Source organism: Hyaena hyaena, unplaced genomic scaffold (assembly GCF_003009895.1).
Source record: "Hyaena hyaena isolate Hyena2069 unplaced genomic scaffold, ASM300989v1 scaffold_70, whole genome shotgun sequence".
In the NCBI taxonomy this organism is placed as follows: Eukaryota; Metazoa; Chordata; class Mammalia; order Carnivora; family Hyaenidae; genus Hyaena; species Hyaena hyaena.
The window spans coordinates 1,873,722-1,887,856 of NW_024080701.1; the positions used below are offsets into that span (position 1 = coordinate 1,873,722).

At 40.1% G+C, this 14,135-nt stretch overlaps 1 protein-coding gene across 1 annotated transcript in view; it reads left to right on the plus strand.

The window, feature by feature from the left end:
* Positions 1–2,083, plus strand: part of CHP1 (calcineurin like EF-hand protein 1) — a 50,434-nt gene extending 48,351 nt beyond the window's left edge. Inside the window, exon 7 of the mRNA XM_039232865.1 lies at positions 103–2,083. Coding sequence (XP_039088796.1) covers positions 103–156 — 54 coding nt within the window. The 3' untranslated portion in view covers positions 157–2,083. The remainder of the gene's footprint in view (positions 1–102) is intronic.
* Positions 2,084–14,135: the final 12,052 nt, after the last annotated feature.

The following is a 14,135-nucleotide window of genomic DNA, read 5'->3' on the forward strand; positions in this document are numbered from 1 at the left end:
TGTTGTCCAGGAGGGAGAGAGAAAAACATTCAGATAAGAATTTGCAATATCTCCTGTTTAGACCTTCATAACTGTAATTGGGTTTTGTTTTGTATTTTCCAGGTTTTGGAGAAGGTGGACGTAGAACAGAAAATGAGCATCCGATTTCTTCACTAAAGGACTGAGACCAAACTGTTTCTTGCTTTCGAGTATTTAAGAACTGGAATTTGAGAGTCCTCCTATCTACCAGCCCCACCTCCACCCCATCATCCTCCCTTCTCCCAAAGTACTACTGCTGTTGCATGAGAACCCCAAATACGGTCTGTCAACACAAACCTGCCTTTGGTGTATAAACAGGGCATTACAGAATGGTACACCGTCTGTTTCTGTTCAGTATCATTTGCCAGTTATCTCCATTTCTAAATACCATCTCCTCTGGTTCGCTGCTGAATGCCACACGTTCATCCAGTCTGAGGAAGTGAGAAAGGGAATCCTGCCAAGAACCAACCAGCAAAGTTCTTTCACTGGATGTAGATGAAACCGTGCTGCCTTCCCTCCAGCCAGGCTTTGGCATGCTCCTTCGTCCTTTTTTATATGCCCCTCGCTTCCTACTTCTCTCTTACCCAACAGACCATTCACTTTGTCTTTAAGTCTCCCTGCTTTTTTTTTTAAGCTTCAGTCCGTCTGTTCTACTTGGCACCCCCAAGCTATGCCTGTTAAATGTGTTTCTCACTTGGCAGGATAGCGCAGTTATGGTGGTCTGGCAGTTTTTGTCTACCTTTATTCTTAAATGGGTCTCTGGGATGTTGCCTCTCCAGGAGCTTTTCTATGACCAACATTTCTCTCAGAAGAATGATCATCTCTTGGTCCCCTGCACTCTGCTCTGTCACCAAAGGACTGTTGGTTGGGGATGTTCTTGAAAGGTAGTGGCCTTGGTGAGAGGTGTAGAGCCAAGTGTGCTAGGTGGCTTGCCCAGGTGGCTCTACCTCTGGCCTCTGATTATCAACATACACATCTACGTGGCAACTCATGTTAGTACAGTGTTGACTCTTCAGAAAATAGCCATATGCCTGCAGGTTTGCTTAGTTTTGGGACATCATCACCACCAGAATGGCTGCCCTGCCATCATGCTTGGGGCCTTCCTCATGGCTTTTTGAACAGGGAGCCTGGGCACTCTAAAAGCCTGGTGTATCCCCACTTCTGCAACATGGTTTATACCTCAGTGTTATGTGCCCTGGAATGTTTTTCACTTCGCATTTCCAAATAGGAAGAGTAGTGTTCATGGAAGTGCCTAATTCATCCCAGTCCAAGAGATTTAACGGTTATCTTCAGTTCTTGAAGTTTTGCATAAAATTCTCTCTGAATTTTACCCTTGGCAAATATTAATGCGGGAAGCCATAGTCTGCTCCTAAAAGAGGTCCAAAGCATCGAATGTATTATTATCATTAGCTGCCTGGTTATGCTGACTTCCTAGCTCCTCTTGTAAACCACTACTTATTTCTTAGAAACAAGGAGTCTGGCACCAGTGGCACAACCTAAAGTGGCATTACAGGCCTTTGCATGAGCCACAGCAACTTCTCTGCCTATCCAGCTTAGTATCGACCTCTCAGAATCAGGCTGTTGTCATCCTAATGTCCATGTTTATGAGTCTTAATGTCTATGTATCTGCTCTTGGGCGATTTTCTCTGACTCATTGCTTGCTTGCTTGGCTTGTTTCCTGGCTTTGGAAGGCTATCCAAGAAGGGAGTTGCTTACAAACAAAAATCCTGCAAAGGGATAGGGAAGGGTGGGAAACAGCAGTGGCCAGGATGGATGACTCAAGTATAATGACTGAGAAATTCTTAATGAAGTTATCAGTTTAACTTTGTGATCAAGTGATGTAATATAGGAAATGTACAAAAGGGAAGAGTTTTCTGACACTGATCTGTTAGAGAGGTACTTCAGAGGCTCCTTGACTTGACTCACATATTTAAAGTTCCTAAGTTTGTAGCTTTTTCCTCCTTTTGGCTGTATAGCAAACTGTTTTAATCCACGGTTGTGCCTTACTGTTCCATTAAAATTGTATTCTTCAATCCATCAATAAATACTTGTGGTTAAAACAAAATAACTTGATTTTGTCCATTTGTTTCTAAGAATTATAGAACTCAGTCCCCTTCTTCAAGTTTGAAATTCCAAACCGTGTTTCCCTTATTCAGGTTTACATCTGTGCTATCAAATGCATGTTTGTTCTGTTGCTGCCTGGACATAGGATGTGGGGGCATTCATTTAGGGGCCAGCACTGTATATCTCTGGGCATAGCTTTGTTAACCTCAGTCACTTCCCATTCACTCCAAGTAGCATTCCATTTCTGTTCTTGACTCCCTGGCTTTTTAAATATAGAAAAGACTTCTAAAAGTAGGCTATGTGTTTATTGCTTGTTATTAAGTTGTCCACCTCCTCATGCCATGCAACCTCAGTGATGTATTATACCCAGCTGTTGTTACATGGCTTTTCGCATCTTTAAGACTCAGTGACTGCTTCATCTGTAGGGTACGAATATCTCCTTTTAGGTTTAGTGGCATGCCACAGGACCCAAAGCAGTAATAATAGCTGAAATCAGTCCTACAGATTCTAACACAATACTCTCTTCTCCTTTCCCATCCCTCTGCCTCAAAAGTCCTTTCCAATGGCTTGCTGACTTGCATGGTGTTTAAGTTTTATTTCACTTTGAGTCTAATGTTAGGATTCAGTGAAACTGGAAAAGAGATGAAGTGACCATGCTGCCCATTTTGGAGAAAACTTAATGTTACTGACAGTGTCCATAGGAAAAGCAGTCTTGTGGCTAAAGTAAAATATAATACTGTAAAAATGTTATAAAATATTATAGCATTAAATATAGTTTGAGGAAAATCCTCTTAACCAGTTTGGCTTCTCTTGTTCCTTTCTGGTCTATCCATGTGTTAATAAATAATATTAACAGTAATATTTCCATGTTATCTGCTCTTCTTAGGTTATATTAGTGGTTATACAATATTTTGCCAACTTAATATAATAATTATTAACTTGTTTATTATTTCCAATTTTATCTGTTATAAATGATGATTCAATGAATACCTTTCTGCACATAACCCTTTAGTTTCAAAAATTTTACAGGAATGGGATTACTAGGTCAGGTTTGGGCATATACTTTAAGTTTTTGATATGTTTCCAAAGAAATAAATGCCAAAATGCCACAAGTAATTAAAATTACTTTCTTTTACTTTCAGCATTCTCCTCGGAACATTCTTTATTGTCGTCTATCTTTTCAAATTGCTTTTAGAATCATGTTATCAAATTGTGTATTTAAAATACTTATTAGAAAAGATTTTGTTGAGGGGCATCTGGGTGGCTCGGTTAAACTTCTAACTCTTGATTTCAGCTCAGATTATGAGTCATGCCCCACATCAGGCACTGCACTGACAGCAAGGAGCTAGCTTGGGATTCTGTCTCTGTCTGTCTGTCTCAAATAAACTTAAAAAAAAAAGAATAGATTGTGTTAATTACTCTAAATATAGTAAGCATTCATTGTAGAGAAGCCTCAGATAGCACTATTATTTCAAACTGGATTTCTTATACTATATACCAGGTATTTATTCTGTTTCTCAAACACTGAGAGAAGAACTTCCTGGAAGGAAGCCATCATTACTGGACTGAAATTCCCTAAATTTGTATTACTTTGGCCGAGCTTTGAGTCAACAAACCATTCAAACTACAGAAGGCTGGTATTTGCCAATACAGATCTGTGTAACATCTAGTTTAGCAGAAACTTCATTTTAGGCATTCCTTTTTTAAAAGAATTGTTTTTAAGTTCATTTATTTATTTTGACTTAGGGGGAGAGGGGCAGAGAGAGACAAGGAGAGATAGAATCCCAAGCAGGCTCTTTGTCGACACAGACTCATAAACTGCGGGGTGCAGACTCAAACCGTGAAATGACCTGAGCCAAAAACAAGAATCAGACACTTAACCTACTAAGCCACTCAGGTGCCCCCAGAGATTCATTTTCTTTTCCTCTACAGCAAGGAGTGATGGGAGGTTTTCCTGTACGTTTATGAAGTAATGGAGGCTGTTTCTTCCCAGCGCTGGCATGGAGCAGACAGCAGTGAAGAGCCTCGTGTCTTTTAAGATGGTGTAAGCAACTAGTCTGACATCTTTACCTGAGGTATAAGCTAATCAAGGACTTGGTCTCAGGATGCCGAGACTCAGTTTTCTTCTCTATATTCTTCAGTATTCTAAGCTCTAGATTCTGATCTGTCAACAAAACTAGAGAGTTTATTTGGAGACATGTCTTAACACTTTCCACCATGCTTTACAGTCTATTCAAGAACTGAACCGGGGCGCCTGGGTGGCTTAGTCGGTTGAGCGTCCGACTTTCGCTTAGGTCATGATCTCGCGGTTCGTGGGTTCGAGCCCCGCGTCGGGCTCTGTGCTGACTGCCAGCTCAGAGCCAGGAGCCTATTTCAGAGTCTGTATCTCCCTCTCTCTCTGACCCTCCCCTGCTCACGCTGTCTCTCTCTCTCCTAGAAATAAATAAAAATATTAAAAAAAAAAAAAAAAAAAGAACTGAACCAGGTAGGAGAATTGTTATAGCCTGTATCTGAACGTGGCTGCAGAAATAAGAATTAATCAAGGAAGGTCTCTTGGCTGCTGCAATAGATACCAAGCACCTTTAACCAGACTTTCAGTGTTTTATTTACAAGAAAATCTCTTAATACCTAAAACACACACACACACACACGAGAGAGAGAGAGAGACAGACGTGCACTCACACAGTTTCTTTAGAAACAATTCTTTTAAGTTTTAACAAACCTGGCAAATTGGTCATCCAGACTATAACATGGAAAATTTGGGGGGACAGTAATGGGGACACTGCTAGCAGTGGGGATGCTGACAACCAGGAGGAGCTCCTGACAAAGGAGACCGTATAAACTAAATAGATCAGTAAACAGTCCAGTGGAGACTAACTAATCCTAAATAGTTCATTAACCCTGAAGGCACTTCAGCATGAGTTTATAGAAAAGACCTCAAGTCAGTAAGAAAGGTGAAAAATGTGCTGGTTTTTAGGAGTGTAGACTTAAGTAAAACGGAAATTAAGTGAAGCATCATTGATAATAAAAAGAAATTTTTAACATTACTTTATATCATTCACGCTGTACTTGAATCTGTGTACTCAATGCTATGTGTCCTGGTTGAGCTCAGTGACTCTTGTCTGGTTTTATACAGATAGCACATCTTTTTCCTTCCTACTTTGGAAAAAGAAATGGTTGATAGTGACATCAAATGTGACATGGGTTTGAGGCTTATATCTGCAAACAACCATATGGATTATGGAGAGAAAAAGCATTATTCTCCATGATGCTGAATATCTTGAGGGTAGGAGCTATGGTTCTTCTGCCAATAATGAAATAGCAGATTTCTAGTTTTTAAAATATCCTTGGGGCACATGGGTGGCTTAGTCGGTTAAGCGTCCGACTTTCGCTTAGGTCCTGATCTTGCGGTAAGTGGGTTCGGGCCCCGCGTCGGGCTCTGTGCTGACTGCCAGCTCAGAGCCTGGAGCCTGTTTCAGTCTGTGACTCCCTCTCTCTCTGACCCTCCCCTGCTCACGCTGTCTCTCTCTCTCTCCTAGAAATAAATAAAAATGTTAAAAAATATATATATTCTCGGGGCACCTGGGTGGCTCAGTCAGTTAAGCGTCCGACTTTGGCTCAGGTCATGATCTCATGGTTTGTCGGTTCGAGCCTCGCATCGGGCTCTGTGCTGATAGCTAGCTCAGAACCTGGAGCCTGCTTCGGATTCTGTATCTCTCTCTCTAACCCTCTCTTGCTCACTCTGCCTCTCTTTCTCTCTCTCAGAAATAAAACATTAAAATTTTTTTTAAAATAATAAAATATTCTCTGCAAGATGACAACTGGGAGAAAGCTGTCATGGAGCTTTCCAAAATCCAAAGCAGGCTCCAGGCTCCAAGCTGTCAGCATATAGCCCAATGTGAGGCTCGAACCCATGAACCGCAAGATCATGGCCTGAGCTGAAGTCAGATGCTTAACCAACTGAGCCACCCAGGCGCCCCTTTGTGAAACATTTTCTAAGAACTGACTCAATTTCTGAATAAAACTCATTTTCAGAAGAATGCATGTGCTAAATTTTGGATGTGTATTGCACTGCCTGTAGCCTCTTCCTGGCAGATGGAGAGACAGAATCATAAATCTGGGGTAGCGTACAATCTGTGTTTGCAAAAAATGACTGCATTCTGTGCACTCCTCACCTGTGCCCATGAGTTCTAATCATGAGATATCATAGATATTGGGGGATGGCTAGAGAACAGAAAGAGGCAGATATCAGCAAAGCTTGCCAAAGGGGAGAAGAGAAGATTTCTTTTTTTTTTTTACAAATAGTTTATTGTCAAATTAGTTTCCACATAACACCCAGTGCTCATCCCCACAAGTGCCCTCCTCCATGCCCATCCCCCCTCCCCCCCACATCCATCAGTTCTCAGTTTTTGTCAGCATTCAAGAGTCTCTCATGGTTTGCCTCTCTCCCTTTCCCCCACCATTTCCCCCTTCTTCTCCCCCTTGGTCCTCTGTTAAGTTCCTCCTAATCCTCCTATACGTGCAAACATATGATATTTGTCCTTCTCTGCCTGACTTATTTCACTCAGCATAACACCCTCAAGGTCCATCCATGTAGCTACACATGGCCAGATTTCATTCTTTCTCATTGCCATGTAGTATTCCATGGTATAGATAAACCACATCTTCTTGATCCATTCATCTGTTGATGGACACTTAGGCTCTTTCCATGTTTTAGCTATTGTGGAGAGTGCTGCTATGAACATTGGGGTACATGTGCTCCTATGCCTCAGCATTTCTGTATCCCTTGGGTAAATTCCTAGCAGTGCTATTGCTGGGTCATAGGGGAGTTCTATTGTTAGTTTCCTGAGGAACCTCCACACTGTTTTCCAGAGGGGCTGTACCAGTTTACATTCCCACCAACAGTGTAGGAGGGTGCCCGTTTCTCCACATCCTCGCCAGCATCTAGAGTTCTCTGATTTGCTCATTTTAGCCACTCTGACTGGCGTGAGGTGGTATCTCAGTGTGGTTTTGATTTGTATTTCCCTGATGAGGAGGGATGCTGAGCATCGTTTCATGTGTCTGTTGGCCATCTGGATGTCCTCTTTGGAGAAGTGTCTGTTCATGTCTTCTGCCCATTTCTTCACTGGGTTGTTTGTTTTTCGGGCGTGTAGTTTGGTGAGTTCCTTATAGATTCTGGATATTAACCCTTTATCTGATATGTCATTTGCAACTATCTTTTCCCATTCCGTTGGTTGCCTATTAGTTTTGTGGGTTGTTTCCTTTGCCGTGCAGGAGAAGATTTCATTAACAATCCACTCATCTGTTTGACTTAAAATAAAATTAACAAAATTGTATTTTACTTTTTATTATTTTTTAAGGTTATTTACTTAGAATCTCTACACATAATGTGGGGCTCGCACTCACAACCCTGAGTTTAAGAGTTGCATGCTCTACTGACTGAGCCAGTCAGGCACTGCTATTCTCCAGGGAAATATTAGAATGTGCCATTACATGGTTTGTGAAGACATGGAAAAGAGTTTGATGATAACCAGGATGCTGATGGGTTTGGCAGATAATTGAATATGCCAAATTATTCTCCTTCCACTTATTTCAAAGAGTTGTTAAATTTGTACATCAGATCAATGACATAAATACAACGTTGTTGATTTCAGCAAACCATATGGGTAGGTCTCTCATAGTATTCATATGCTTAAGATGGAGAATTTTTTATTAGATTATAGTTGTAGTTGAAGATGGTAGTTGAATAATCATGGACCGAGAATCTAAAAGATCATTGTCAAACATAAGTAAATAAATAAATATTGGTGTTAAGAGGACATTTTTCTTTTACAGGAAAAAAAGGAACAAAATTGAAGGAATCACATTTCCCAATTTAAAATTTTGTTTACTGCAAAACTACAGTAATCCAAACACTGTGGTGGCATAAGAATTGATTATGGAGCAGTGGATTAGAATTGTGAGTCTGGAAATAAATCCTCACACATATGATCAATTGCTCTAACAGTAATGCCAAAACAATCCAGTGGGGGAAACAACAGTCTTTTGGTACAACTGGGGCAACTGGATGTCCTCATGCAAAGAATGAAGTTGGACCCCTATCTCACACCATAATAAAAAAATAATAACTCAAAGTGTATCCAATCCTAAATGTAAGTGCTAAAACTATGTAAAACTTACAGATGAAAATACAGGCATAAAGCTTTATGACCTTGGATTAGGCAATGTTTTCTCAGATATGACACCAAAAGTACAACAAATAAAAAGTAGGTTAACTGGGGGCACCTGGGTGGCTCAGTTGGTTGGGTGTCCGACTTCAGCTCAGGTCATGATCTCACTGTTCGTGAGTTCAAGCCCCACATCTGGCTCTGTGCTGACAGCTCAGAGCCTGGAGCCTGGAGCCTGCTTTGGATTCTGTGTCTCCCTCTCTCTCTGCCCCTCCCCCACTTGCACTCTCTCTCTCTCTCAAAAATGAATAAATGTTTAAAAAAATTTTTTTAGGTAGATTAACTGGACATCATCAAAATTTAAAACTTCGGTGGTTCGAAGGACACCATCCAGAAAGTGAAAAGATAAGAATAGGAGAAAAATATTAGCAAATCATATCTCTGATAAGGGACTTGTACCTACAATATATAAATTACAACTCAGTAGTAAAAACACAACCCAGTTATGGAAACTGGAGCACTGTTGGTAGGAATGTAATATGGTTACAGCTGCTATGGGAAACAGTATGGCAGTTCCATAAAAAATTAAAAACAGAATTACCATACAATCCAGAAATTCCACTTTTGAGCATATGCCCAAAATAATTGAAAGCAGAATCTTAAAGAGATATTTGTACACCCGTGTTCATAGCAGCACTTTACACAATAGCCAGAGGTGGAAATAACTCACATGCCTATTGACACATAAATGGAAAAACAAAACATAGCATATACATACAATAAAATATCATTCAGCCTTAAAATGGAAGGAAATTCTGACATATGCTACAACAGAGATGAACCTTGAGAACATTATGCTAAGAAATAACTCAATCACAAAAGGATAAATACTGTATGATTCCAGGGCCAGGATGGGAGATTGGGGAGTGACAGCCAGGAGATATGGGGTTTCTTTTTCGAGTAATGAAAATATTCTAAAATTGTGTTGATGAATGCACAATTTTGTGAATATTCTAAAAGCCATTGAGTTGTAATTTTTTTCTAACGCAATTTTTATTCTTATCAAATTAATATTTGTATATAGTTAGAAAAGCAAGTGATACAAAACTCCACATAACACTCTCAACTGAATCCAGAAAAATTCAATTATATAATATAATAAGGGGTTGTAGTATGAGTTGTACTTTTCAGATGGGTGGATTGTATAGTATGTGAATTGTATCTCAATATAGCTGTTCAAAATAAAAGATTTAAAAGTATTAGACTTAAGGAAAATCTGTCCTGCCGTGCCATGCACTTTTCTGTCATCTACTCCTTTATAGCATCCAAGGACAAAGACATAAAAGTGTGATGTTTACTAAATTTTTTAAAATAACATAAAGCTGTAAAAATGGTTAATACAATTCCCTCCATCAAAGAATAGAGACTAAATCATCTTAAGAGTTTGTGTTCAATCAATAATATTTATGTGGCATTTACTGCACGCAAGCTACTGTTCTGTATGTGTGACCGATGTTAAATCCCCACAGCGACCATAGGAGGCAAGTTATCATTATAATCACCATTTTACAGGTGAAGGGATTGACACAGAGAAGCTAAATGATTTTTTTCCCAAGATCAAAGTCACACAGCTAGTTAGTGTGGTAGGGCTGGATTCCAGCCTAGGAACTCTTGATTGCAGAGTCCATACTTTTAATCATTTTACTCTCCAGCAACCTAGAATTTTTTTTAAGATTTCATTTTTAAGTAATCTCTACACCCAACATAGGGCTTGAACTTACAACCCTGAGATCAAGAGTCATATGCTCCTCTGACTGAGCCAGCCAGGCAACCCCAGCAATCAAGATTTTTAATAAAGATAAGTATCAATTTCTATATTTAAGCCAAAAAGAGAGACGGCAAAAAAGAGACATCTGTGTATTAAGTTTTATTTATTTAACTCTACACCCCATGTAGGGCTCAAACTCACAACCCCAAGATCAAGAGTCACATGGTCTTCCAACTGAGCCAGTTGGGAGCCCCAAAGACCATCACCTTTTAAGGACATGGACAAATGATGTATTCCCAAGAAGCAATATGGTGAGGGGTTCAGGACAACTTACTGTCTTGGGCAGTTGTAGGAACTGAAGCTTTAACGTAGAGAAGAGAAGAGAAAGTTGCTATATCCAGGTAGTTAAGGATATATCCTTGAAAGGCTCTACTGTTATTTTTCTAGATGGCAAAATTAGGTTTAATGTAGAATTTAAGAGCATAGACTTTGGGAGGAGAAAAAGAGCATGGCCTTTGGAAACTGATTCGGTGCATTTAAATCCTGGTCCTGCCACTTAATCAGGTACATGAACTTGAACGATTCACAAATCCCTTGTGTCTCTTTCCTCAACTGTTAAGATGATAATTATCACAGTATCAACTTCATAGGTTGTTACGAGGATCAAATGAGTGCCTGACACGTTAAGCATTATATATAAGATTTATTAATAGTGGATGGAAGTGGTAGGGTTATAGGTTCCACCTTATTGTAAGGAAGAATTTTTAAAAATATTTATTTTTGAGAGAGAGAGAGAGAGAGAGGAGGGACCAAAAGAGAGGGAGACAGAGAATCCCAAGCAGGCTCCATGCTGTCAATGCAGAGCCCAACATGGGGCTCAAACTCATGAACTGTAAAATCATGACCTGAGCCAAAGTCAAGAGTCAGACACTTGACTGACTGAGCCAACCATGCAACCATAGAATTCATTTTTTAAATTTTAATTTATTTTTAAGTAATCTCTACCCCCAACATGGGACCCAAATTCACAACCCCTAGGTCAAGAATCACATGCTCTACTGACTGAGCCAGCCCAGTGCCCCAAGAAAGAATTTCTTAATAATTATAATACTATTCAAATGAGGAACAGGTTATCGCCAATACTAGTGCATTCTCTAGCGCTTAGTTGCTAGAATTGCTTAACCAAAATCTTGAATGAACATTTTTGTTAGGAATCTTGCAGAATTACTAAATTATAAGAGGTTTACCTAGATGATCTAGAATTCCTGCCTAATTGGTTCATAACATAATTACTAGGTTCTCTATGTATGTATAACAGTATTTTACAAAAGAACTTTTTATGTTTTTGTTTTTGTGTGTGTATGTTTATTTGTTTTTAGGAACACACACAGGTGTATCTGCAGACTTTTTAAACATGAAGGGAATAATTGTTAGGAAGAGGAAATAAATGAGCAACACTCTGTATAATCCCTCTGGACACTCTATTATGGTCTTGTGTTTGGTTCTTTTCTATTTGCCTGTGCCCTAGAAGAAAACTGTCTATATTGGGGAATGATTTTCAAAATATTTTTTAGCTAGTACTGCACTGATCTGTCAGAATGTATGGTTAAAGCTGAGTGCTAGAGATCTTCTGCTGTGCTGAGCAGTAAACCCTTCAGTTGCTGGATAGAGGGTATGTCTGAGAGGGTCCTGAGTGTAAGAAGAGGCAGGCAAGGAAAACTTGGGTATGGGACAATGGTAGTCTAGAGCAAGTGTGGAAGTATTTTAATATTTTAATACCTGAGCTATATATCAGTCGATCCTGCCAATATCCTGGATTGAAGAGACTATCCTAGGGGTGCCTGGGTGGCTCAGTTGGGTAAGTGTGTGACTTTGGCTCAGGTTATGATCTCACAGTCCATGAGTTTGAGCCCCACGCTGGGCTCTGTGCTGACAGCTCAGAATCTAAAACCTGCTTCGGATCGTGCCTCCCTCTCTCTCTGCCCTTCCCCTGTTCGTGCTCGCTATCTCTCTTTCTCTAAAAAATAAATTAAATAAATAAATAAATAGAGATTACTCTTTCCTCAATAAATTATCTTGGGATCTTGGTCAGAAACACTATAGGGGTGCCTCGGTGATTCAGTCAGTTAAGCATCCAACTTCGGCTCAAGTCATGATCTCCCACTTCGTGGGTTCTACCCCCACATTGGGCTCTGTGCTGACAGTGAGGAGCCTGCTTAGGATTCTCTTTCCCTCCCTCTCTCTGCCCCTGCCAATTCACACTTTCTCTCTCAAAGAAAATGAACTTAAATTTTGACTATAAATATAAAGGTTTCTGGACTCTCAATTCTGTTCTACAGATTCTGTAGGCCTATCCTCATGACTACTACACTGTCCCAGTAACTGTAGCTTTGTAGTCAGATTTGAATCTGGTAGTGTAATTCTGACTTTTTTTCTCAAACGTGTCTTAACTATTCTGGGACTTTTATATTTCCTTATACATTTTACTATCAGCTTGTTAGTTTCTACCAAAAAAAAAAGAGTACTGGGATTTTGTTAGGTATTGCATTGAATCTAATCAGTTTGAGAATTGTTATCTTAATATTGTGTCTAACAATCCATGAACATGAAGTCTCTTTACTTTTTTAGATCTTAATTTCTCTCACTGTGTTTTATATTTTTGGTATATAAATCTTGGACTTGTTTTACTAAATTTTTTCCTAAGTATTTTATTCTTTTTGGTGATATTGTGAATGTGTTAATTTCATTTAAAAAAATTTTTTTAATGTTTTTCATTTATTTCTAGGAGAGAGAGAGAGACAGCGTGAGCAGGGGAGGGTCAGAGAGAGAGGGAGTCACAGACTGAAACAGGCTCCAGGCTCTGAGCTGGCAGTCAGCACAGAGCCCGAAGCGGGGCTCGAACCCACGAACCGCGAGATCATGACCAAAGCGAAAGTCGGACGCTTAACCGACTAAGCCACCCAGGCGCCCCTAATTTCATTTTGTTATTAGTGCTGAGAAATAAGTTGATTTTTGTATACTGATCTTGTAGACCGCAATCTTACTAAACATACAACTTCCATTAGTCTTGCTTTTGTTTTTTGCTGTGTTTGTACTCCTTATGATTTACCACAGAGGATCATGTCACCTGCAAATAAAGCTGGTTTTATTTCTTGCAGTCTGGATGCCTTTTGTTTGCTTGCCTTTTGGCACTGTCTACACTCTCCAATACCATGCTGAATAGAGGTGAAGAGATCCTGTGTCCTTGCCTTGTTTCTGATCTTAAAGGGAAAGTATGAAGTCTAACCATTAGGTCTGGTATTAACTATAGGTTTTCCCGTAGTTGCCCTTTATAAGTTTCTGTAAAAATAAGTCCTTGGCCTCGTCCGAGGACTTTGGAAAATGGATCTCAGGAAGGATCTCAACCTTAGGAATCCGTTCTTCCCCAAAGCAGCCCTTTTTGACAGTCTTACTGGTGTTTGAGGACCTACATCTCCTACACAGGAGCCGCCGGTCGCACAGCCTAAGAGTAACTTCCAATTATCCTACCCGCCTCTCCTAGAACAATCCTTGAAGAAAGGATCTGAAGAGCCCTGCAGCTGAGTGTAGGAAGCAACAAAACTGTCAGTTAGAACGTTATGACATTAGGCAGAAGGATGCTAATCTGCTTTCGTGTACTGACCAGAGCTGTAAACGGCGGTCTGACGTTTGAACCCTTTAGGAATCGAAACGGGTCAGAGTCTGATAGAAACTGGAACTACTAAATTGTCTGCCTAGGCGTGGTGTTATGCACAGGATTAAAAGATCCCAGCCCGAGAATGAAATTATTAGCAGTATAGTTGAACCTAACAGTGGCTTTAAAAAGTCATACGGCCTAACCAGACTACATTTCCACGAAATGACACAGCTTCTACGTGGAAATAATTTTACATTCCTAACAAGTGAATTACAAAAACGTTTTTCCTATTACCTCAACCCTGGGACCCAATCCGACAAAAAGAGAGATCGAAAAGAGATGGGCCGGCGCTATTGATTGACGTGCATTCCATCCAACCTACAGCGGGAAAAGAGAGCGCTTGCGCAAGTCTTTATCCAGTGAGAACTTAGCGGCAGACGCGGAGGCGGGACTTGCGGAAACG